The sequence below is a fragment of the Plecotus auritus genome (assembly GCF_963455305.1).
Source record: "Plecotus auritus genome assembly, chromosome: 1".
Taxonomy (NCBI): domain Eukaryota; kingdom Metazoa; phylum Chordata; class Mammalia; order Chiroptera; family Vespertilionidae; genus Plecotus; species Plecotus auritus.
Window position 1 is genome coordinate 152895909 of NC_137770.1, and position 21715 is coordinate 152917623.

Sequence of the window (21715 nt, forward strand, 5' to 3'; positions counted from 1 at the left end):
GAATGGCTGCTTACATTTGCTTTTATACATTGCCATCAAAGGAGGGACATAGGTGGGTTACATGAAATTTATTGGTGATAGATTAAGGAGGTGGGATAAAGCAAAGCTGGGAAAACCCCTGGGATTGGATAAAAAGTGAAATGATGGACACATACTTAGGTGGGTGCAGGAGCAATTAACGTGATAATGAAGGAATTTGTGGTATCTGTCCTGGCACCCACCACATTTGGTTGTACCCCAGGGGCTCCAGAAAAAGGGAAGTTACAAGTTACCCAGACATTTCAAGGGTATGTTATCATAGATGCAAAAAGACAGATAGGCTCAGTTAAGGTAAAGGTTGATCTTGTCAGTGAAGATACCAGCCTAGGATGTAACTGCCCACCATAACTGCGTTTAGTAAAAGTTTAATTTCAGACTATCCTTTGTGGTTACTTTAGGTCTCTGAGTTTGCAAGACTGCCATGCAGGCCTCCCCTGAGCTTGTCAGGTCAGCATGTGGCCCCTTTCGTCCACAACACATAAAGATATAAATTAGACATGTAAATTAGGCAATTCCATAGGTCAGTCATTTAGTTAATGAGAAACTATTAAGCATCTACTCTTCTAAAAGCAATGAAGATAAATAGTGAAGAAAATAATTACTTTTCTCACGGATGGCACATTCTAGTTGGGATAAAGTAGACAGTAAACAAATATTTAACAGGTCAAGTGTGAACAAAAAAGTGACCACATACTAAACCTGACAAGCTCACAGGAGGTGCACAGCAGCCCTTACAAACTCTGAGACCTAAAGTAACCACACAGTGTTATCAGTGGAAGTGGGTTATCCACCGGTGGAAGTGGGTATCCCCTCCGCCACTGGGTGCTTGGAGTTGGGTCCTTACAATATCTGGAGAAAAATAAATTTCTGAGACTCACACAGGAGGAGGAGTGATTTACATCCCTGGGTTTGCAAAGTCCCATTTCCCTTCATCCAGGCCTGCAAAATGTGCAGCTGGGGACTCAGCAGAGCTTGAAGCAGAGCCAGTGCCCAGAGTTTGCTTTCCATGGTGGAGCTGGGTCGTGCATAACATCAGGCTACTTGCCGTCCATTAGTCCATTGTGTGTGGGGTCCACATGGCCTTGGGCTAAGTGGGCAAATGCAGGAGCATGAGAGTCCCACAGGCCAGGAACGTGGGCCTGGCAAGAGAGAGAACTCCTTTGTTTAGGAGGTCAGTGTCTCAAATCTCACACTTGCTGTGGCCACACCTATTGTAACCACTGACCTGTTCCCAGGTGTTACTGACAGTCAAGCACCTTCCCTGTTTCACTGAGACATGCATCTATTCCTCCCCTGTGCAGTCCCCCCGCTGCCATCTGGGGGGAATAGCCTGGGAGTGTTAAATTACAGTTTCCTGGCACAGCTGCACAAATGACATGCCTATAAAATTTGGCCTTCCCTTTGTGCCTCCCCAGTTATTTATACTGGGTTTATTACAGCGGTATCACTGATGCAAAAAGAAGCCAACCATTTATGGATGGGAACAGAAAACTTCAAAACCAAAAACATAACCTGAGAATTTAATGCACAGGAAAGTGACATTTTAAATTAGGCGAGAAAAGGTGGTTTGTGACAGATGAATAGCCCTTTTTTAAGAAAAAGTTCTTAAACGTTAACACCATGTTCAAAAATAAATCTTCGATTGATAAAACATTTATTTTGGTGAAACAAAACATAAGTGTAAGAGGTGAGCCAAAGAGGAGATTAAGAGGAATGTAGAAAGGGGTTTCATTTCATCAGGAGAACAGGCACTGGTTTCTCATAAATTTACACTTGCAGACATATATTGCCATAATCTCTGAAGCCATGAAAACATCCTTCTGTTCTTGCATCAGGTACATTCCCTGGAGCTTGGCTAAGGCACAGAGGGATAAGGAAGAGAAATAAACTGAGTCACAAGGAGATTTAGAGATATTTTTAAGGGGAGTTTTCTGGGGGACTAGACCTTGAGCATCCTGAAGTTCCACACCACCCTAGGCCTGGTCTTAGGTAAAGACTGCTTTTTCACTGGGGTGAGTAACCTTTGTAAGGTCTGGAAACACTTGGACAACTCCCAGGGATGTTTGAACAGAACCCACACCTGCCCACAGGCAGTTCCTGAGATTTGAGAGGCTTGGGCCTTGGGCATGGGCTCTGGCTGCCCTTGACCACAAGGCTCTGTGCACATGCGCAGTTATGTCAGAGGCTGTTGCTTGGTTACTATGGCTCTGAACTGGGAGTTCTAAACTTCCAAACTGCCGAACTGCCGAACTGCCGAACTGCTGAACTGCCGAACTGCCGAACTGCCCTGCTTGAATGCTGTGGCGTGAGGTGGTGGTTGGCTAGAGAGCTAGTTTTGGGCTCAGGCGGCGCGACAAGCGGAGGGAAGGTAAAGCTTCTCTAAAGCCTGGACTCTCCACCAGGAAGAAGATGTTTTTTTTCCGAAGGAGAGCCAGCGGGGAGACTATAGTCACCCCTACCAGCGGGGCCAAGGTCTCCCCTACCGGCGGGGCCAAGGTCTCCTCTACCAGCGGGGCCAAGGTCTCCCATACCAGCGGGGCCAAGGTCTCCCCTACCAGCGGGGCCAAGGTCTCCTCTACCAGCGGGACCAAGGTCTCCTCTACCAGCGGGACCAAGGTCTCCCATACCAGCGGGACCAAGGTCTCCCCTACCAGCGGGGCCAAGGTTTCCCATACCAGCGGGACCAAGGTCTCCTCTACCAGCGGGGCCAAGGTCTCCCATACCAGCGGGACCAAGGTCTCCTCTACCAGTGGGACCAAGGTCTCCTCTACCAGCGGGACCATAGTCTCCCCTATCAGCGGGGCCAAGGTCTCCCCTACCAGCGGGGCCAAGGTCTCCCATACCAGCGGGACCAAGGTCTCCTCTACCAGCGGGGCCAAGGTCTCCCATACCAGCGGGACCAAGGTCTCCTCTACCAGTGGGACCAAGGTCTCCTCTACCAGCGGGACCATGGTCTCCCCTATCAGCGGGGCCAAGGTCTCCCCTACCAGCGGGGCCAAGGTCTCCCATACCAGCGGGACCAAGGTCTCCTCTACCAGCGGGGCCAAGGTCTCCCCTACCAGCGGGGCCAAGGTCTCCCCTACCAGCGGGGCCAAGGTCTCCCCTACCAGCGGGGCCAAGGTCTCCCATACCAGCGGGACCAAGGTCTCCCCTACCAGCCAGACCAAGGTCTCCCCTACCAGCCAGACCAAGGTCTCCCATACCAGCGGGGCCAACGTCTGCCCTACCAGTGGGGCCATGGTCTCCCCTACCAGCCAGGGGAGCAGTGGCATGGAAGCCAGAAGGCCCAACTTTCGAGACAAAGATATGAATGCGATCCACAAAGCTGCCAAAGAGGGCAACCGGTGGAGAATGAAGCAAATCCTCTTTTTCGGGATAAGTGACCTGAATGCAAGAGATAAGATGAGCAGGTAATAGGGACTGTGAGGCTGGGGGCCCGTGGCCCACTGGGACAGAGCAGGTGGGTCTGGGAGAGAAGGGCCTTTCCCTGGCTCAGCAGCTGGAGAGCAGCCCTTCTGACAGCCAGGGCTCTGGGCTGACTTTTCTCCTGGGGTCCCGCAGCACCTCCTTGGTGGACACCTGACCTGGGGTCTAGCGCTCAGACCAACTTTATGAGCAGCAAAAACAAAAACATAAGGACCCACTCACAATTCCTCCTACAGAACACTTTACTGACAACTTTTTAAAAAAAATATATATTTTATTGATTTTTTACAGAGAGGAAGGGAGAGGGAGAGAGAGTTGGAAACATCCATGAGAGAAACATCGATCAGCTGCCTCCTGCACACCACCTACTGGGGATGTGCCTGCAACCAAGGCACATGCTCTTGACCAGAATCAAACCTGGGACCCTTCAGTCCACAGGCTGATGCTCTCTATCCACTGAGCCAAACCGGTTAGGGCTTTACTGACAACTTTTAAGAGATTTAACTACATATCAATAATTGAAATGAAATTGGGTAGCAGGATTTTGCTTCATTGAAATATCTTTATAAAATGGTAGTAATAGTAATAATGATACTAATATTATTTAATAATTATTGAGCCGATTTTTTGTGTGTGCTAGGAACTATAGTAAACACATTGCATAGATTCTCATTGAAGCAAACAGTGGTGTCCTGGGAGATAATTATTATTTTTGTCTCCATTTTGTTGATGAGGAAATTGAGGTCAAGTGACAGCTAATTAGTGACAGTTAAAATAGGATTAGACCCAAGTAGAGCTGAATTCCCAGGTCATCCTCTCTCTATTCAAATAGGCTGCTCCTTTATTAATGTGGTGAGTAACAAGAACTAATAAATATTGTACCGTTTCCAGAAGAAAATGAAATGTTTGTTTTGAAGTCATAGGGATAAATGTTTACAATTACATGGATAATGTATGTTTTGAGATAGTGCCCTCTATGTTCCTAAAGAGTCCTCTGACTTCCATAGGACTGCTCTCCATGTGGCCTGTGCCTATGGCCGTCCACGGATGGTGAGACTCCTATTAAAGAGACACTGCCTATTGGACCTCTCTGACATTGAGAAAAAGACAGCTCTGATTCAGGTATGTACTCGCCAACTATGTCAACATGAGATGGGGTTGATTTAACTACTTAGAATAAAAATGGATTTATCTCATTGACTATATGTCATTGGTGAAAGACATGAGATGGGGTTGATTTAATTACTTAGGATAAAAATTAATTCATCTCATTTAACTAAAAGTCATTGGTGAAACTTGTGGAATGTTTACTTTGATTCCTGGAACTTATAATCTATTTCTTGGCATAATACTGACAGGCCCTACAATACCAGAATACGAAATGTGCAACTCTTCTGCTAGACTCTGGTGCCGATCCAAATATAATGGACAACGATGGCAACACTGCTCTGCACTATGCTGTCCTTAGTCACAATAAAGCTATAGTGGAAAAGGTGCTTTCGTGCAAGGCAAATATTGAAGTGAGAAACAAGGTATAGCTCAAGTAACCTTATTTATTAAATATTTGAAATACATGTTTTTAGTTTAGTTACAAGCATTTTTTTAAAAAATATGTTTGTATTGACAGAAGAAGGAAGAGGGAGAGAGAAACATCAATGATGAGAGAGAATCACCCATTGGATGCCTCCTGCACATACCCTACTGAAGACTGAGCCCCCAAATCCGGCATGTGCCCTGACCTGTCATCAACCCTGACCTCTAGGTTCATGGGTCTACACTCAAACACTGAGCCACACCAACTGGACACAAGCATTTTCTTTCTCACATACATATACTAAATACAATAGATCAGGCCCTGTCACCATGGAAACAACTCCAAAGCCCGGTCAGGGGGCTGGGGAAATGTAGTGTCCATGGAAGGGGCAAAGCTCTGTCTCCCTTCCACCCCAGAAGGAACAACTTCCTGTTAGTGCCTGGGAGTGGGAGATAGGCTCAGAGCCCACTAAGGACTGAAGGCCTGGGGGAGTGAAGTGATGCTGGGGACTGGCTGCTATGTGGGCAGGGGCTTAGGAAATGGCGCTGCTGGGGATGGGTGGGAGGAGGAGGCCTAGTACCCAGCAAGGGGAGCTGGGTGAGTTCAAGTGGGAAGAGGAAGCCCCAGTCCACAGGCAACAAAATAGCAACAAGAAACCAAGATAGGAACAAAGATTCTTGGAACCCAGACTGTAAATGTTGGAAGTGAGACTTGGAGAAGGATGTTGCAGTTAATCTGTTGAAGAGGCAGTGGAGGGCATTTTAAAGGAAAGAACAGCCAGTGACTGCACAGGGGTGAGAAGAAAGGGGCTCCTCTTTTTTTAATCCTCACCAGAGGATAGTTTTCCCCATTGATTTTAGAGAGAGTGGAGGGAGGGAACAGATGAGAGAGAGAAAGAGAGAGAGAAAGATCTATGTGAGAGAGAGACATTGATTGGGTGCCCCCCCATGGACCCCCTCTGGGGCTGGGGATCCAATCTGTAACCCAGGGACTTGCCTTTGAATGGATATCTAATTCTCCACCCTTCCATGTGCAGGCTGACACTCCAGCCATTGCATAACACTAGCCAGGGCAAAAGGGGCTACTTTTTATTTATTTTCTATATTATACGTGTAAGTTCAGAGGATCTTTCATAATATTTAATATCCAATTTGGATATATGTAATTTCTTAAATTAGAAATTGTTTTTGCTGCTTTACAGAGTGACCTCACACCACTTGCACTTGCTAAACTTGCAAACAATGAGAAAATGGTGGAATTATTAGTAAGCAGAGGTGCCAAAGACCATCAGAGGTACAACATTTTGTTCTTTTTAAAATTTATTTGGAGAGTACATTTATTAAAGCTGGGGACAGTGAAACAGGAAGAGCTTTGGATAGAAGAAGCGGGTGTTAGTTGGAACCATCCTTAGCTGCCAGAGATTCAAAGAATGCCTCAGGAAAAAACCAGACATTTCTTGCTCCTTTGTTACCAGGTCTGTACTCCAATGTCACTCTATATCCCGTGGAGCATCTTTGTTTAGGGACTGGAAGGTCCCATAATGCCTTTTCAGACTAGTAAGCACCAGCTTGCCTGAGGCTCCATAATTGAGGTTGGCCCCTCAAGTGATCTCTTTGCCATAATAATGAAACTTTACCTCAGGTTTCAAAATTTAAATTTTGCCTCACATGGAAGCCAGTCAACAGAAAGCTCTGAATCAAAAGTAAGTTATTGATCCGTAAAATTAATCCTTAAAATGAGTCCCAACCATGACTCATCAGTATCCATGGGTGACCAGTAGGATTGCATCTTCCAAGCCAGTTGGGGTGGACAGGGAGAGTAAGCGTCATTCTCATAAAGATCTGCTGGCTCACAGTGCGAGCAGGTAGAGAAGGAACAGTCGTCCTGGCTTCTGTTAGTTTCCTTTCTGCTGCTGGTGATTCACTGCAGAAATACAGGGAGCACAGTGCTGTCTCATTGCAGGAGGCGATGTGTTTGTACAGACACTCAGCTGCCAGTTACATAGCTTCTGAGATGCCCTGAGATACAGACCACCACGTGAGGACAGGTGACAACCAGAATTCATAACATCTTCTGAAAACCGCAACATTTGAATGTTAGAAACCATAAATAGCCCACACGGGTTGATTTGGGATTCCAAAATAGTTTCAACAAATAAAGTTCATAACTAGATTTTTTTCTTTGTTTCACTATTTTTTCTGAGCATATCATTTTGCTGTATTATGTCATTTCATCCTCCTAACAACCTTTTTAAATAAGGTAGTAAGATTCTTATTTTGTAGCAGAGGACCTTGAGCCAAAGAAAAATGACTCGTTTGAGAACAAATGGCTGTGGGTTATAGAATTAGGATGTGTGAGTTCAAGACATTTGTGATATGTCTAACTCTAATTGATTCACTGAACTATACTGTCCTCAAATCATGACTGTTACACCTTATTTTTTTTAATTACCTGCTTCATAAAACAGTTGTAGAACTTATAAATTTAAAGTGTATGGTATAATTAAAGTTTTAATATTAGTTCTGATATTATGTGAAATATTCTATGAATTTAGTATATTTGGAAAATATTTTTGTGTTAGTATTAAGAGAATAATATTATTTATCACCAATTTTTGTACATAGGAAGCAACAACTAACTTCTGAATATAAAGGAAAAAGAAGACCCCGAACATCTCAAAGTAGCAATTTTGGTAAGACTTCAGATAGTGAATTAATCTTGGCGCCCCTACCATAGATGAAGTAAGAGTAGGGAAGTTTTGATAATGAAAGAACACTGAAAAAAAACACCAAACAATGTGTAGGTTGCATATATAGTTTTTCTCAATCTCTTTCTTACAGCATAGTGTTCAGTATTATTAACTAAGTTAATTGTAGGTAATTTAAAATCTGGGGCAATATTATTTGAAAAGAAATTCATTTATTTAGACCTGACCCTTAAAATCCTGTATGATACCTTTATGTAAAAAAGAAAAAAGTGATAATTTAGGATGTTGTAAGTTTCTACATATTCACATGATAACAAATTGGACTTGGTCTAAAAATGGATCTTAGCTTTAGTATTTATAGTGAATGGATTACATTTAGTAAATGAATATTTGGTATTACATAGTGATTTGTCTCACTAAAAAAATAACTAAAACTAGGAACGCAACAATACTTTTCCAGTACCACAAAAGAACGGCAAACCGTAAGAGTTACAGCAGTCAGCCAGGGTGCAACATCCCAATGAGATTGTTTCTTAAAGATTTCTGCCCATAGTACTGAAGTCAGAAAGGCAAGGCCTGTTGAGAAGCATGGCGGATTTGACATAGTATACCAACAAGGTCTCACTATTATCAGCTTCATTGCTCAGAAGTCAAAACAGAATGAGATATGTTGACTTCATTAGTTGGATAATTGTCAGGACACTGTAATTTCTTTAGAACACGATGCTCTGTTGCCATTGGCCAGAAGGTAATCATAATAAATATTCCAAGAGCCCAACTTGGGACTCAGAAATGATAATAAAAGTACAAAGGTGTTTCACAATAACAAAAGTGCCAGTGTGCTACCCAGATGTGGCACCTGGTTTGTTGTGTAATCGGAACTGTTTGAGGACACCTTGGACTTAGTGGACCTTTATTAGAGACTTGTGTAGATTGGTTTTGAAAGTTATAGCAAATACAAGGATGGAATAGCACTTTGACCTTGGAGTCTCTCCAATAAAATGAGAGAGTTGTCCCCTAGTTTATTACTGTATTTTTTTTTTAACAAAAATTGCAGAGAAAATGTAAAAAATAAGTCCACTTAATAATGGTCTGCTACTTAACTCTCAGGTGTCTTTTAGGTGCTAAGTGTTATTCTGATGTTGCAGAATGGAAACAGTTTAACAACACAATCCTTCCCCTCTAAGAGCTTGTTAGTACCATTGTCATTTTTATTATTTACATTACTTTATTCAGTGCCACTAGGTGCCAGAGCACACTAGAAGCTTATAATTATCCTTGTTTATTCTTTTGTATTGGTGTGTAGTGTGTGCCAGCCTCTTTAAGTCCATGATGAGAATTAGAGTTTTAAAAATGTGGGTGAGGCCTTGGCCAGATAGTTCAGTTGCTTAAAGCGTTGTCCCTGATAAGCCAAGGTTGTGGTGTTGCTGCCTGGTCAGGGCAAATACTAGAATCTCCCAAAGAATGCACAAATAAGTGGAATCAATATTCCACTTGTCTCATGAATTTCTTAAAAACTGAAAAGAAATAAAAAATGTGGGTGTTTTAAAGTAAGCATGCAGAGTGAAATAAGTTTGCCAAGCAATTCAATCCTGTTTAGTTGGAGGAATTGTCAGTGTGATGTTTTCATTTTCTTTATTGGAACGTTCATGCTATAGAACCTGTTGTCACTCATCAGGATTCTGTATTTTCTATTCTGAGTCAATAGGATTGTTGCTTGTTTCATATTATTTTCTTCTTCTTCTTCTTCTTCTTCTTTTTTAGGATTTGTCTTTTCCACCCTCATTTTGCATTTTCTTTTTCTTTTCTTTTTATTAAGGTATTATATGTGTACATATCTAACCATTGCCCCCCCACCCCACTCCCATACATGCCCTCACCCCCCAATGTTTTGCATCCGTTGGTTACTCTTATATGCATGCATAAAAGTCCTTCGGTTGATCTCTTATTTTCCCCACCTCTCCCTAACCTTCCCATTGTAATTTGACAGTCTGTTTGATGCTTTACTGCCTCTGTATCTATCTTTTTGTTCATCAGTTTATAATGTTTTTTATTATCCCCAAATGAGTGAGATCATGTGGTATTTTTCTTTCATTGACTGGCTTATTTCACTTAGCATAATGTTCTCCAATTCCATCCAGGTTGCTACAAATGGTAAGAATTCCTTCTTTTTTATGTCAGCATGGTATTCCATTGTGTAGATGTACCATAGTTTTCTGATCCAGTCATCTGCTGACAGGCACTTAGGCTGTTTCCAAATCTTAGCTATTGTAAATTGTGCTGCTATGAACATAGGGGTGCATATATCCTTTCTGATTGGTGTTTCTAGTTTCTTAGGATATATTCCTAGGAGTGGGATTACTGGGTCAAATGGGAGTTCCATTTTCAGTTTTTTGAGGAAACTCCATACTGTTCTCCACAGTGGCTGTACCAGTCTGCATTCCCACCAGCTGTGCACAAGGGTTCCTTTTTCTCTGCATCCTCCCCAGCACTTGTCGTTTGTTGATTTGTTGATGATAGCCATTCTGACAGGTGTGAGATGGTATCGCATTGTTGTTTTGATTTGCATCTCTCGGATAATTAGTGACTTGGAGCATGTTTTCATGTATCTCTTGTCCTTCCTTCTGTCTTCTTTCAAAAAGATTCTATTTAGGTCCGTTGCCCATTTTTTTTATTGGATCATTTATCTTCCTTTGATTAAGTTGTATAAGCTGCCTGTAGATGTTGGAGATTAAACCTTTATCAGTGATAACATTTGCAAATACGTTCTCCCATACAGTGGGGTTTCTTGTTGTTTTGTTGATGGTTTCTTTTGCTGTGCAAAAGCTTTTTATTTTGATGTAGTCCCATTTGTTTATTTTCTCTTTGGCTTCCATTGCCCTAGGGCCAGTATCAGTGAAGAAGTTCTTTCGGCATATGTCTGAGATTTTGCTGCCTGTGGATTCCTCTAGTATTTTTATGGTTTCCCATCTTATGTTTAAGTCCTGTATCCATTTTGAGTTTATTTTTGTGTATGGTGTAAGTTGGTGATCTAGTTACATTTTTTTGCATGTATCTGTCCAATTTTCCCAACACCATTTATTGAAGAGACTGTCTTGACTCCATTGTATGTTCATGCCTCCTTTGTCAAATATTCATTGTGCATAGTGGTTTGGGTCCATATCTGGATTCTCTATTCTATTCCATTGGTCTATATGTCTTTTCTTGTGCCAGTACCAGGCAGTTTTGAGAACAGTGGCTTTGTAATACAGCTTGAAATCTGGTATGGAGATCCCTCCTCCTTTATTCTTCTTTCTCAGGATTGCTGTGGCTATTCGGGGTCTTTTTTTTATTCCAGATGAATTTTTGGAGAGTTTTTTCTAGGTCTGTGAAATATGCCATTGGTATTTTAATGGGAAGTGCATTGAATCTATAGATTGCTTTGGGTAGTATGGATATTTTAATGATGTTGATTCTACCAATCCATGAATATGGTATGTTCTTCCATCTGTTTATGTCTTCCTCTATCTCTTTTTTCAGTTTCCTATAGTTTTCCGCGTATACGTCTTTTACCTCCTTTGTTAAATTTATTCCTAGGTATCTTAATTTTTTTGGTGCAATGGTAAATGGGATTGCTTTTTAGTCTCTCTTTCTGTAAGTTAACTATTGGTGTATAGAAATGCCATAGATTTCTTGGCGTTAACTTTGTATCCTGCTACATTTCCGAATTCATTTATTAAGTCTAATAGTTTTTTGATGGAGTCTTTAGGTTTTTTTTATATACAATATCATGTCATCTGCAAATAAGGACAGCTTTACTTCTTCTTTTCCACATTGGATGCCTTTTTTTCTTCTTCTTGTCTAATCGCAATGGCTAATACTTCCCGTACTATTTCAAACAGGAGTGGTGAGAGTGGGCATCCCTGTCTTGTTCCTGTTCTTAGGGGAAATGGTTTTAGTTTTTGTCCATTGAGTATGATGTTAGCTGTGGGTTTATCATATATAGCTTTTATTATGTTGAGTTATAATCCTTCTATTCCCACCTTGTTGAGAGTTTTTATCAAGAAAGGGTTTTGGATTTTGTCAAATGCTTTTTCTGCATCAATTGATATGACTATGTGATTTTTATCTCTCAATTTGTTTATGTGATGTATCATGTTAATTGATTTGCAGATATTGTACCATCCTTGCATTCCTGGGATAAATCCTACTTGGTCATGGTGTATGATCTTTCTGATGTACTGCTGGATCCGATTTGCTAGAATTTTGTTGAGGATTTTGGCATCTATGTTCATGAGGGATATTGGCCTGTAATTCTCTTTCATTTTGTTGTCTTTATCTGGTTTTGGTATTAGGGTGATGCTGGCTTCATAGAAGGAGCTTGGAAGTGTTCCTTCCTCTGGAATGTTGTGGAATAGTCAGAGGAGGATAGGTTTTAGTTCTTCCAAAATGTTTGGTAAAACTCTCCTGTGAAACCTTCTGGCCCCAGGCTTTTGTTTGCCGGAAGCTTTTTGATGACTGCTTCAATTTCTTCATAGTTACTGGGATATTGAGCTGTTTCGATTCTTCCTGATTGAGTTTTGGAAGGTTGTATTTTTCTAGGAATATATCCATTTCCTCCAGGTTGTCCAGTTTGTTGGAATAGAGTTGTTCATAGTATTTTTTAACAATCCTTTGTATTTCGGCGGGATCTGTTGTTATTTCACCTCTTTCATTTATGATTTTGTTTATTTGGGTCCTCTCTCTTTGCTTTTTGGTGAGCCTGGGTAGAGGTTCATCAATCTTGTTTATCCTTTCAAAGAACCAGCTCTTGGTTTTGTTGATCTTTTATATTGTTTCTTTGGTCTCTATGTCGTTTATCTCTTCCCTGATCTTTATTATTTCCTTCCTTCTGCTTACACTGGGCTTTTCTTGTTGCTCTTTTTCTAACTCTTTCAGTTGTAGGGTTAGGTAATTTATTACCATTGTTTCTTGCTTTTTGCAGTATGCTTGTAGAGCTATGAACTTCTCTCTCAAGACTGCTTTCGCTGTGTCCCATAGATTTTGGATTGTTGTGTTTTCATTGTCATTTGTTACCATGATGTTCTTTACTTCTTCTTTGATCTCTCTGGTAATCCAGTCATTGTTTAATAGCATGCTGTTTAGTCTCTATGTGTTTGATTTCTTTGGATTGTTTTTGTTGTAGTTTATTTCCAGTTTTATGCCACTGTGGTCTGAGAAGATGCTTGATATGATTTCTATCTTCATGAATTTGAAGAGACTTTGCCTGTGTCCCAACATATGGTCTATCTTTGAAAATGACCCATGTGCACTTGATAAGAATGTATATTCTGTGGCTTTGGGGTGAAATGTTCTGAAGATGTCAATTAATTCCATCTGGTCTAGTAAGTTATTTAGGATTGATGTTTCTTTGCTGATTTTTTGTTTTGAGGATTTGTCCAATGGTGATAGTTGGGTATTAAAGTCTCCTACTATGATTGTATTGCTGTCAATCTCTCCCTTGATATCCTCCAGGAGATATTTTATGTATTTGGGTGCTCCTGTATTGGATGCATATATGTTTACCAGAGTTATTTTTTCTTGTTGAATTGCTCCCTTAGTATTATGAAGTGGCCTTCCTTATCTCTTGTTATGTCCTTCACTTTGAGATCTAATTTGTCAGATATAAGTATTGCTACCCCAGCTTTTTTTTTCATTTCCATTCGCCTGGAATACGTTTTTCCATCCCTTCACCCTCAGGCTGTGTGCATCTTTTTTTTCTGATGTGGCTTTCTTGTAGACAGTAGATATATGGGTCTTGTTTTCATATCCAATCAGTTACCCTATGTCTTTTGATTGGGGCATTTAATCCATTTACATTTAAAGTTATTATTGATAGGTACTTATTTGTCACCATTTTTATTCCTTACCCATGTGTTCCTTCTTCGCTTCCTATTTCTTTTTTTTACAGCAGACTCTTTAGCATTTCCTGCATTGCTGGTTTGGTGGTAATAAATTTCCTTAGTCCTTTTTTGTCTGTGAAGCTCCTGATTTCACCTTCAATTTTGATGGATAGCCTTGCTGGGTACAGTATTCTTGGATTCAGACCCTTCCTTTGCATGACTTTGTATATTTCATTCCATTCCCTTCTGGCCTGATGAGTTTCTGTTGAGAAATCAGTTGCTAGTCTGATGGGGGTTCCTTTGTATGTAACTTTCTGTCTCTCTCTTGCTGCTTTTAAGATTCTTACTTTGTCGTTGGTGTTTGCCAATTTAATTATAATGTGCCTTCATGTTGGTCTTTTGGGGTTCATTTTGCTTGGGACTCTGTGATCTTCCTGGATTTGTGTGGGGTTTTTCTTCCCTATATCAGGGAAGTTTTCTGTCATTATTTCTTCAAACAGGTTTTCTATTCCTTGCTCAGTTTCCTCTCCTTCTGGAACCCCTATTATGTGGATGTTGTTTTGTTTCATGTTGTCCCAAAGTTCCCTTAGTCTCTCCTCCTGCTTTTTAATTTTTTTTTCTAGAAGCTGCTCTACTTGAGTATTTTTTCCCATTTGTCTTCTAGCTCACTGATGCAGTCCTCTGCTTCTTCTAGTCTACTCTTGATGTTTTCTATTGAGTTCTTTACAGCAGCAATGTCATTTTTCATTTCTTGGTTCTTCTTCATTTCCTCTTGGTTCTTACTCTTATTGTCCAATTTGTCTTCCATTCTTTTCAGCCACTTTATGACCATTTCTCTGAATTTTTTCTCTGGAAGTTGCTTGCCTCCATTTCGTTTACTTCCTTTTCTGGTGATGCCTGCTTTTCTTTTATATGTGGGCTATTTCTTTGTCTCCCCATGGTCTCTCTTCTCTGGATGTCTGATTATGTAGTTTTCTCTCTCCTTATCTCAGGCGAAATCTGACCTTTCTGTGGTGGAGTGTAGAGCTCCTCTGAATCTGCGTGTTTGCGCCTATTGGGGACCGGTGTTCTGGGGCTCGCAGCTGTTCGGTGGGTGCCGCAGTTGTGGATTTTCAGGCTTCCGATAAGCTCCACTTTCCCTTTCAAGCTGGCGCAGTCTACACTTCTGAGCCCGTAGCTCTGGGAGGGGACCCAGCCGCAGTGGGGACTGCCCAGTCAGGGGAACCTCGTCTAGCAGTCCCCCGCCTACTCCTGGGGTTTAGGTGTCCCTTAACTTGCCAACAAACACTCCTTGTGTGACCCTCAGCTATTCTTTCTTTCTGCTCTGGGACAAGGCTCGGAACATGTCTGTCTATTATGCTGCCATATTTTCCCTTCTCATATTATTTTCTGACATCATTATTTCATTTATCCCTTTCCTGCCTTTATTCTAACATCTACAGATCTACAGGAATCTCCAAAGTCAGCACAAATGAAAAAATCAAAGACAGGTATTCTGTGAAATCAGCTTCTGACTGTAATCATGTATAACACATCAACCCAAATAATAACAATTTCACATAATGCAATTTTGTTAGAGGTTCCTTAACCCATACCTAGGTTTGCTTATTCACTAGAAAAATTTACAGGACTCAGCATATAGTTGTGTTCATACCTGAGATTTATTACAGTAAAAGGCCAAAGTAAAATCCCCAAAGAGAAAAGGTGTGTGTGACAAAGGGTGGAGGACACCAGGCACAAGCTTCTAAGAGTCCTCTCCTTGTGGAGTTAGCAGGAGGTACTTAGTTACTCCAGTGTCAAATTCTGACAACACATGTGAAACAACGTCATCTACCAGTCTTTTAGACACAGTGCCAAGGTTTTTATGGCATGCTAGTCACATGGGCATCTTCCCCATAGCCTGGACCTCAATTCTAGATTCCCAAAAGTAAAGCAAGTGTTTAGCACAAGACCCATTGGTTGTACAAAGTGTTTAGGCACAGAGGGCCACTCTTCTCAGTTAGGAAAAGGTGGATACCCTCCCCAGATTCAGGTTTTCAGACACCAACTGAAGGGTAGCCATTTAAGCAGGACTTTCTAAGGATAGCAGTCTTGGGCCTGCTGCATGCAAATTTTCTGCACAGCAATTATAGCCATGACTGAATTTTTGGCGTTGACTTAAAAATCTATTTTTAAAGCAAGCAATAAGACAATATAATATGGTATTGGTTTCAGTTACATCATCCATAATTGCTTACAATGCTGGTTACTTTTGTGGACTCCTGGTGAGTATTTAATAGGTATTTGTTCATAAATAACTAGGGCAATATTAGGCAATGATAAACTTTCCTTTTTATCAGATTAATGTTTCAAGATAATTTTTAGATAAAATCAGCATAATAATTTCTGATTTAAAATTAGAATAAAAAGTGTCTTTTAATTACATTGATGATTCCATTTTTATTTGTATTGCCCTAAATCCACATTTATAATTATAAAGCAAGATATTCAATCATATTTATCAGTTATTTTCTTACCTTAGTATACAATGAAAATTCTTGACTTTATTTATGTCTTTCCATATGTTTTACTGAATTTTGGGGATGACACCCATATTCTGATACTTGGATCTTTATGTTAATTTCTAATGCAACTGTATCTTAAAATAGCATTAATATATTTTTATACAGTATGTTAATAGCAGTTACATTTTATAAATAAAAGTTAATAAGCCTTATTTTTGAAGCAGTTTTAGGTTCACAACGATATTGAGTGGAAAGTATAGAGTGCCCATAACCCCTCATCCCCTACACCCACAGCTCATTTTTGAAATCCTGCACCTGAGAGGTTCATTTATTACAATGAATGGACATGCAATGACTCATCATTACCTACCAAAGCCCATAGTTTACATGAAGGTTCACTCTTGCTGTTGTATATTCTATGGGTTTTGACAAATGTATGATGACACGTATCTTATAGAATCTTTTTGCTGCCCTAAAAGACCTCTGTGCTCTGTTTGTTCATCCCTCCCTCCTCCCTCAGCCATGGAAACCACTGGTTGTTTTTACTGTCCCCATAGTTTTGCCTTTCCTGAAAGTTGTGTAGTTGGCATCATACCGTAGGTATCTTTTTTTGTGTTAAAAAAATTAAAATTCTAAGATAATTGGATGTATTTATGCAAGATGTTCTTTGTCCTTTGTGGTTTTTTGTTGTTCATCAGCATAGGATCTGATGGTATGTGCCATTACACTAAAAAAAAGCATGATTTCTCCTGGCCACCTTATGGGGAAGGTTGAGAAAAAATGACCTCACACACTACTGCAGAGCACTCACTGGTTGGACCATCCTGCTCTGTGAGGTGGGCCCAGAGAGACTTTCACAATGAAAGGAGACACTCTCAAGTAGTTCTACTTTATACAGTTGGAATCCCAAGGTCTCTCCTACTTATCTTGCAATTGGAAATGGGGCCAGAAGAATCTGTTTCCTATGTTTGCTGTGCTCCAAAGTGTAGTGGCTAGCAACCAAGCTTCCTTGTGATGTTCATCCTAAACTGGCTTATCTTCACTGAAGAGCTGGAGAAGGTGTGTTAGGCCAAAATAAGTGTACTCTCTTCCAACTGCGCTAAATGGAGGGAGTCTAGAAAACCCATACTATTTACTCTATGATCCTTTTTTGCACTAATAATACCATTTTCTGTCTGATGGGGTTTGGTTAGGATTATGTTCATTGTACGTAGCAGTCAAAGGTAGTATCGTATTTTGATAGATCCCATTCCATTTTATTCCTTGCATTTGGTATATTTAAAATGAGAAAGTAAATGTTCTTAATCTGTTAATTGCCTACAAATAATATGATTAATATTCACTCAAGTATAGTCTTCAGGTGTGGTCCCAAAGGGATACTTTATAATAAAGTATTAGTCCAGTATTTTTAAAGTCATGAATTTTTCTATTATTGTTTAAAATTTATTTTACTTTTTTCTTTAATAGTGGATGAGATCTCTGCAGAAGCCTCTTTAAACAGGTAGATTTTATGGATTTTAAATGTTATATGTTAAGGGAGTGCAGAGAAAAGAAACTATCATTTCTAGAGTGTTCTGCTGTGGACTAGACCCTATATTATGTAATTAACCATGACATATAGTCATCTCAACAGCTCTCCAAAGTAGCTGTGCTCTTGTAGCCTAGTTTTTATTAAAGAGGAAACTGGGTTCAGGGAAGTGGATGCATTGACCTATGATTCCATAGTTAGCAAGTAGCTGACCCATAATTTGACTATCAAGCAGCTTGACTCCCAAATCTAATCTGTTGTCCCTCAACATCTATATTAATAAAAGGGTAATGGGTAATATGCTAATTAGGGCAGACGTCTTCCAGACATCCATCTGGACAAAGCCACAGCGGCTGTGAGGGCCTAGGGCCAACGCCACATGGGAGGGGCTGGTGGGGCAGGCGGGTCTGGCGCTGCTGGTCCAGCGCTGTAGCCCCTTTTGCAGAGGTGGCAAGAAGGTGTCGCTGCATCCCCTTCCGCAAAGGTGGCGTGGCACAGGCCATGGTGCGGCCTGGTCCTAGTGCTGCCCCTTCCACAGAGGCAGCCACAGAGGCAGCAGCGCAGGCCCGGTCTAAGTGCCACGGCTCCACAGAGGCTGGATGGGGTGCAACCTGTGGTGCCTCAACTTCCCACAGCCCCTACCCCAGCCAGCCTGGCCCCAGATCTCCCCCTACCCACCAGTGGGCAGGGGGTGGGGCCAGCGCTAAGAACCAAGGGCTGAGGGCCTTCAGTTGCAGTGGCCGGCAGTGGCAGCAGCAGCAGGGTGATGGGGGCAGTGCCTTCCCCTTATCAGCATGGTCGCCTCCCACAGAGGAGGACATCCCCTGAGGGCTCCTAAGACTGTGAGAGGAGCAGGCCAGGTTGAGAGACCCCCTCTCGCCCCCGCCCCCAATGCACGAATTTCATGCACCGGGCCTCAAGTACACTGATAAGTTCCTGTGTATAAATGGCAGGAAGATACAAAAGAGAATCAGATCAACTCAGAAAGTGAAATCGCGTTGTCTGGTAACTCTGATTTAGTGTTTTTCTAAGAGGCCCAGTTAGTCCAAGCATTTATCTTAGTGGTAAATAAGACCTTGTTCTTCCTCACAAACCTTTTAGGGCCCATCTCAGTTAGCCATGGCCACAGAACCAAAGGTTGTACCTAAGCAAGGCCTAATCAAGTAAGCGTTGTTAGGTAAAAGGATATCTATTCTTCCTGAGAGGAATTATTTATCTGTAAGTAAAAAGTATCTATGTATAAACCATGTTATGTTAATTAAATTCGGGGTATATTTAGAGGATATTTCTAATTGATTTCTCTATTTCCTCACTTCCCAGTCTGGTTTCCTTTCAGGCTGGTGCCTTTGCCTATTTGTGTGAAGTTTTATCTTTTTCTTCCTAGAGTCATTTTACCCTCAATGTCTGTTCTCAAGTTAAATGCGGGTGGACGGCCGAAGAATATGCTTTTGTGAGTGGTTTTAATTTGTGTTTGATTTAAAATGCTAGTTATCACTAAACTGAGGTTTAAAATGGTTTCACTGTTCCTTCTTCTGTACCAGGTGAGATTTCATAGTTTGGTTCAGGCAGTTTGGGAATGGCAGTGAATTACTGTGTGTCTTCAGCCAGAAACAAAGCAAAGGCTTGACTAGTTAGAAGGAGCAAATGGCCAGATGCTTTATCTCAGAACTTTTAAGATCTTTATCCTTTGTATTCCAAGTAGAACCTCTATGCATGGGGTTACAAATAAAGTCTCTGCTCTGATTTTTCTAACTAGTTATTTGGGGTCTTGAAGGGTTCACTTCAGCAGAAAAACCTGTATTTCCTGGAGGCTATCCTCTCCCCCTTGAATTCTTCAGGAACATAAAGAATCCCATAAATCCAAGGGAGGCAATCTTCTCTCACAAGTCAGATCTAGAGGTAAAAAAAAAAGGACATTTTAACCTTTCTTTTTCCCCCATTGATCCTATTGCTGCAGAATTGCCATTGAAACTGGTCCTATAGTCATGATTGATCTTTGCTCCCTGGTGAGCCTTGCTGATTCAGATTCCTGGGTCTTCATGTTGATTCTCTCTTGGACTTGAAAGTCACAACTTTTTATTAGTTTACATACATATGCTGTTCTGCTCAGCATATGCGCCCCCCCCCCCCTACCCCCCCCCCTCACACACACACACACGCCCTGGAAAGTCTATATGGAGCTCACTCCTTAACCCATACCTTTGTGGACTAGTTACCCTTGGAACTTTTTGTTTGTATTTTTCTGCTGGCAGGTATTACTTGGAACTATTCTAAGCTCTCAGAGAGGTTCAAATAAAGCTTCAGGAAAAGACCAGACTTTTCTTTCTCCTTTGTTACCAGATCTGTTCACTTTAAAAACCTGTAGAGCATCTTTATTTGGGTAGTGGAAGATCCCATGTCACTTTCCCCACAGTGGTGGGCACCAACTTGCCTGAGATTCCATAATTGACATTGGCCCCTCAAGGGATCTCTTTGCCATAACAATGAAACTTTCCTAAGTGAGTTGAATTTACCTCAGGTTTCAAAATATTTTAAATTATGCCTCACATGGAAGGCAGAAAGCTCTGATTCCAAAATAGGTTATTGATCCTTACAATTGCTAAGCCCCCATCCATGACTCATCAGTATCCATGTGTGACCAGTAGGATTCTATCTCCCAAGCCAAAAGGGGTGGACAGGGAGATGAAGCATCATTCACATAAAGATCTGCTTGTTGACAGTGTGAGAAGGTAGAGAAGGGGTAGTACTAGTCCAGGCCAGGTCCTGGCTTCTATTAGTTTTCTTTCTGCTATTGGTAGGTTTTGCTGAAAAAATAAGGGAGCATTGTGTTATCAGACTTCATGAGGAAATATTTTTGTACATACATTTAGTTGCAAGTTATATATTAACTGAGATACCCTGAATTACAAATCACAAATAATGAAGAGGTATAACCCAATGTAATAACGTTTTCTGAGAACTGCAACATTTGAATGTTAGGAACTATGAAAATCCCATATTGGGATTTATTTGGGATTCCAAAATGGTTTCAATAAATAAAATTCATGAGCAGATTTTTTTTCTTTGCTTACTGCCCCTCTCAGCATTTCTTTTTTGCTGTATTATCTCATTTAATCCTTCTAATAACCTTCTAAAACAAGGCAGTAAATTTCTTATTTTGTAGAGGAGTACCTTAAGCCAAAGAAAATGACTTGTTTGAGAACAAATAGCTGTTGGTTAGAGAACTAGGATGTCTGAGATCAAGACATTTGCCATTATGTCAAGCTAACTCTAGTTAATTCACTGAACTATACTGCCCTCAAACATGACTATTTCACATTCTTTTTTTAAAAAACAATTTTCATGCTTTATAAAGTTTGTAGAACTTACAAATTTGAAGTGTTTGGTATAATTAAAGTTTTAATATTAGCTCTGATATTATCTGAAGTATTCTTAGAATTTACTATACTTGGAGAATATTTTTATATTCATATTATTTATCATCATTTTTTTTTGTACACAGCAAGCAACTAACTTCCAAATATAAAGAAGGAAAGAAACCTCCCAAATCTGAAAGTAGCAATCTTGGTAAGACTTCTGATAGTGAATTACGCTTGATGCACCTACCGTAAATGACGTAAGAGCAAGGAAGTTTTGGTAATGCAAGAGTAGTGAAAAAATACGAACAATGTGTAAATTGCATGTATGTTTTCTTAATCTCTTTCTTAATAGAATAGTATTCAGTATGATTAAAAATGTTAATCATAGGTAATTTAAAATCTGGGGCAATATTATTCGAAAAGACGTTCATTTATTTAGTCCGGATACCTCATATGATATCCTTATGTAAATAAGAAAAAAAGATGCTAATTTAGGATGTTGTATGTTTCAACTATATTCACATGATAACAAATTGGACTTGTTCTAAAAATGGATCTTAGTTTTAGTTGTTATGTCTAATGGATTACATTTAGTAAATGAATACTTGGTATTACATAGTAATTTGTCTCACTACAAAAGTAACTAAAACTAGGAACTCAACAATACCTTCCTGGTACCACAAACAAACGGCAAACCATACAACACTTTGCCAGTGTGCAACAGTCTCAATGAAATCATCTCTTAAAGATTTCTACC

The 21715-nt window shown here is 40.6% G+C and overlaps 1 protein-coding gene and 1 pseudogene across 2 annotated transcripts in view; one reads left to right on the forward strand and one right to left on the reverse strand.

The window, feature by feature from the left end:
• Nucleotides 1-21715, reverse strand: part of LOC308241432 (5-azacytidine-induced protein 2-like) — a 188295-nt pseudogene that overhangs the window by 39386 nt on the left and 127194 nt on the right. The window lies entirely within an intron of this gene.
• LOC308255569 (uncharacterized protein) overlaps nucleotides 1-21715 on the forward strand; it is a gene marked incomplete at its 3' end in the record, with an annotated part of 82540 nt that overhangs the window by 4415 nt on the left and 56410 nt on the right. The window contains exons 2-8 of the mRNA XM_080683184.1: nucleotides 4473-4587; nucleotides 4824-4997; nucleotides 6201-6292; nucleotides 7624-7691; nucleotides 17539-17572; nucleotides 18984-19049; nucleotides 21102-21166. Of these exons, the coding sequence (XP_080539310.1) occupies nucleotides 4473-4587; nucleotides 4824-4997; nucleotides 6201-6292; nucleotides 7624-7691; nucleotides 17539-17572; nucleotides 18984-19049; nucleotides 21102-21166 (614 nt within the window). The remainder of the gene's footprint in view (nucleotides 1-4472; nucleotides 4588-4823; nucleotides 4998-6200; nucleotides 6293-7623; nucleotides 7692-17538; nucleotides 17573-18983; nucleotides 19050-21101; nucleotides 21167-21715) is intronic.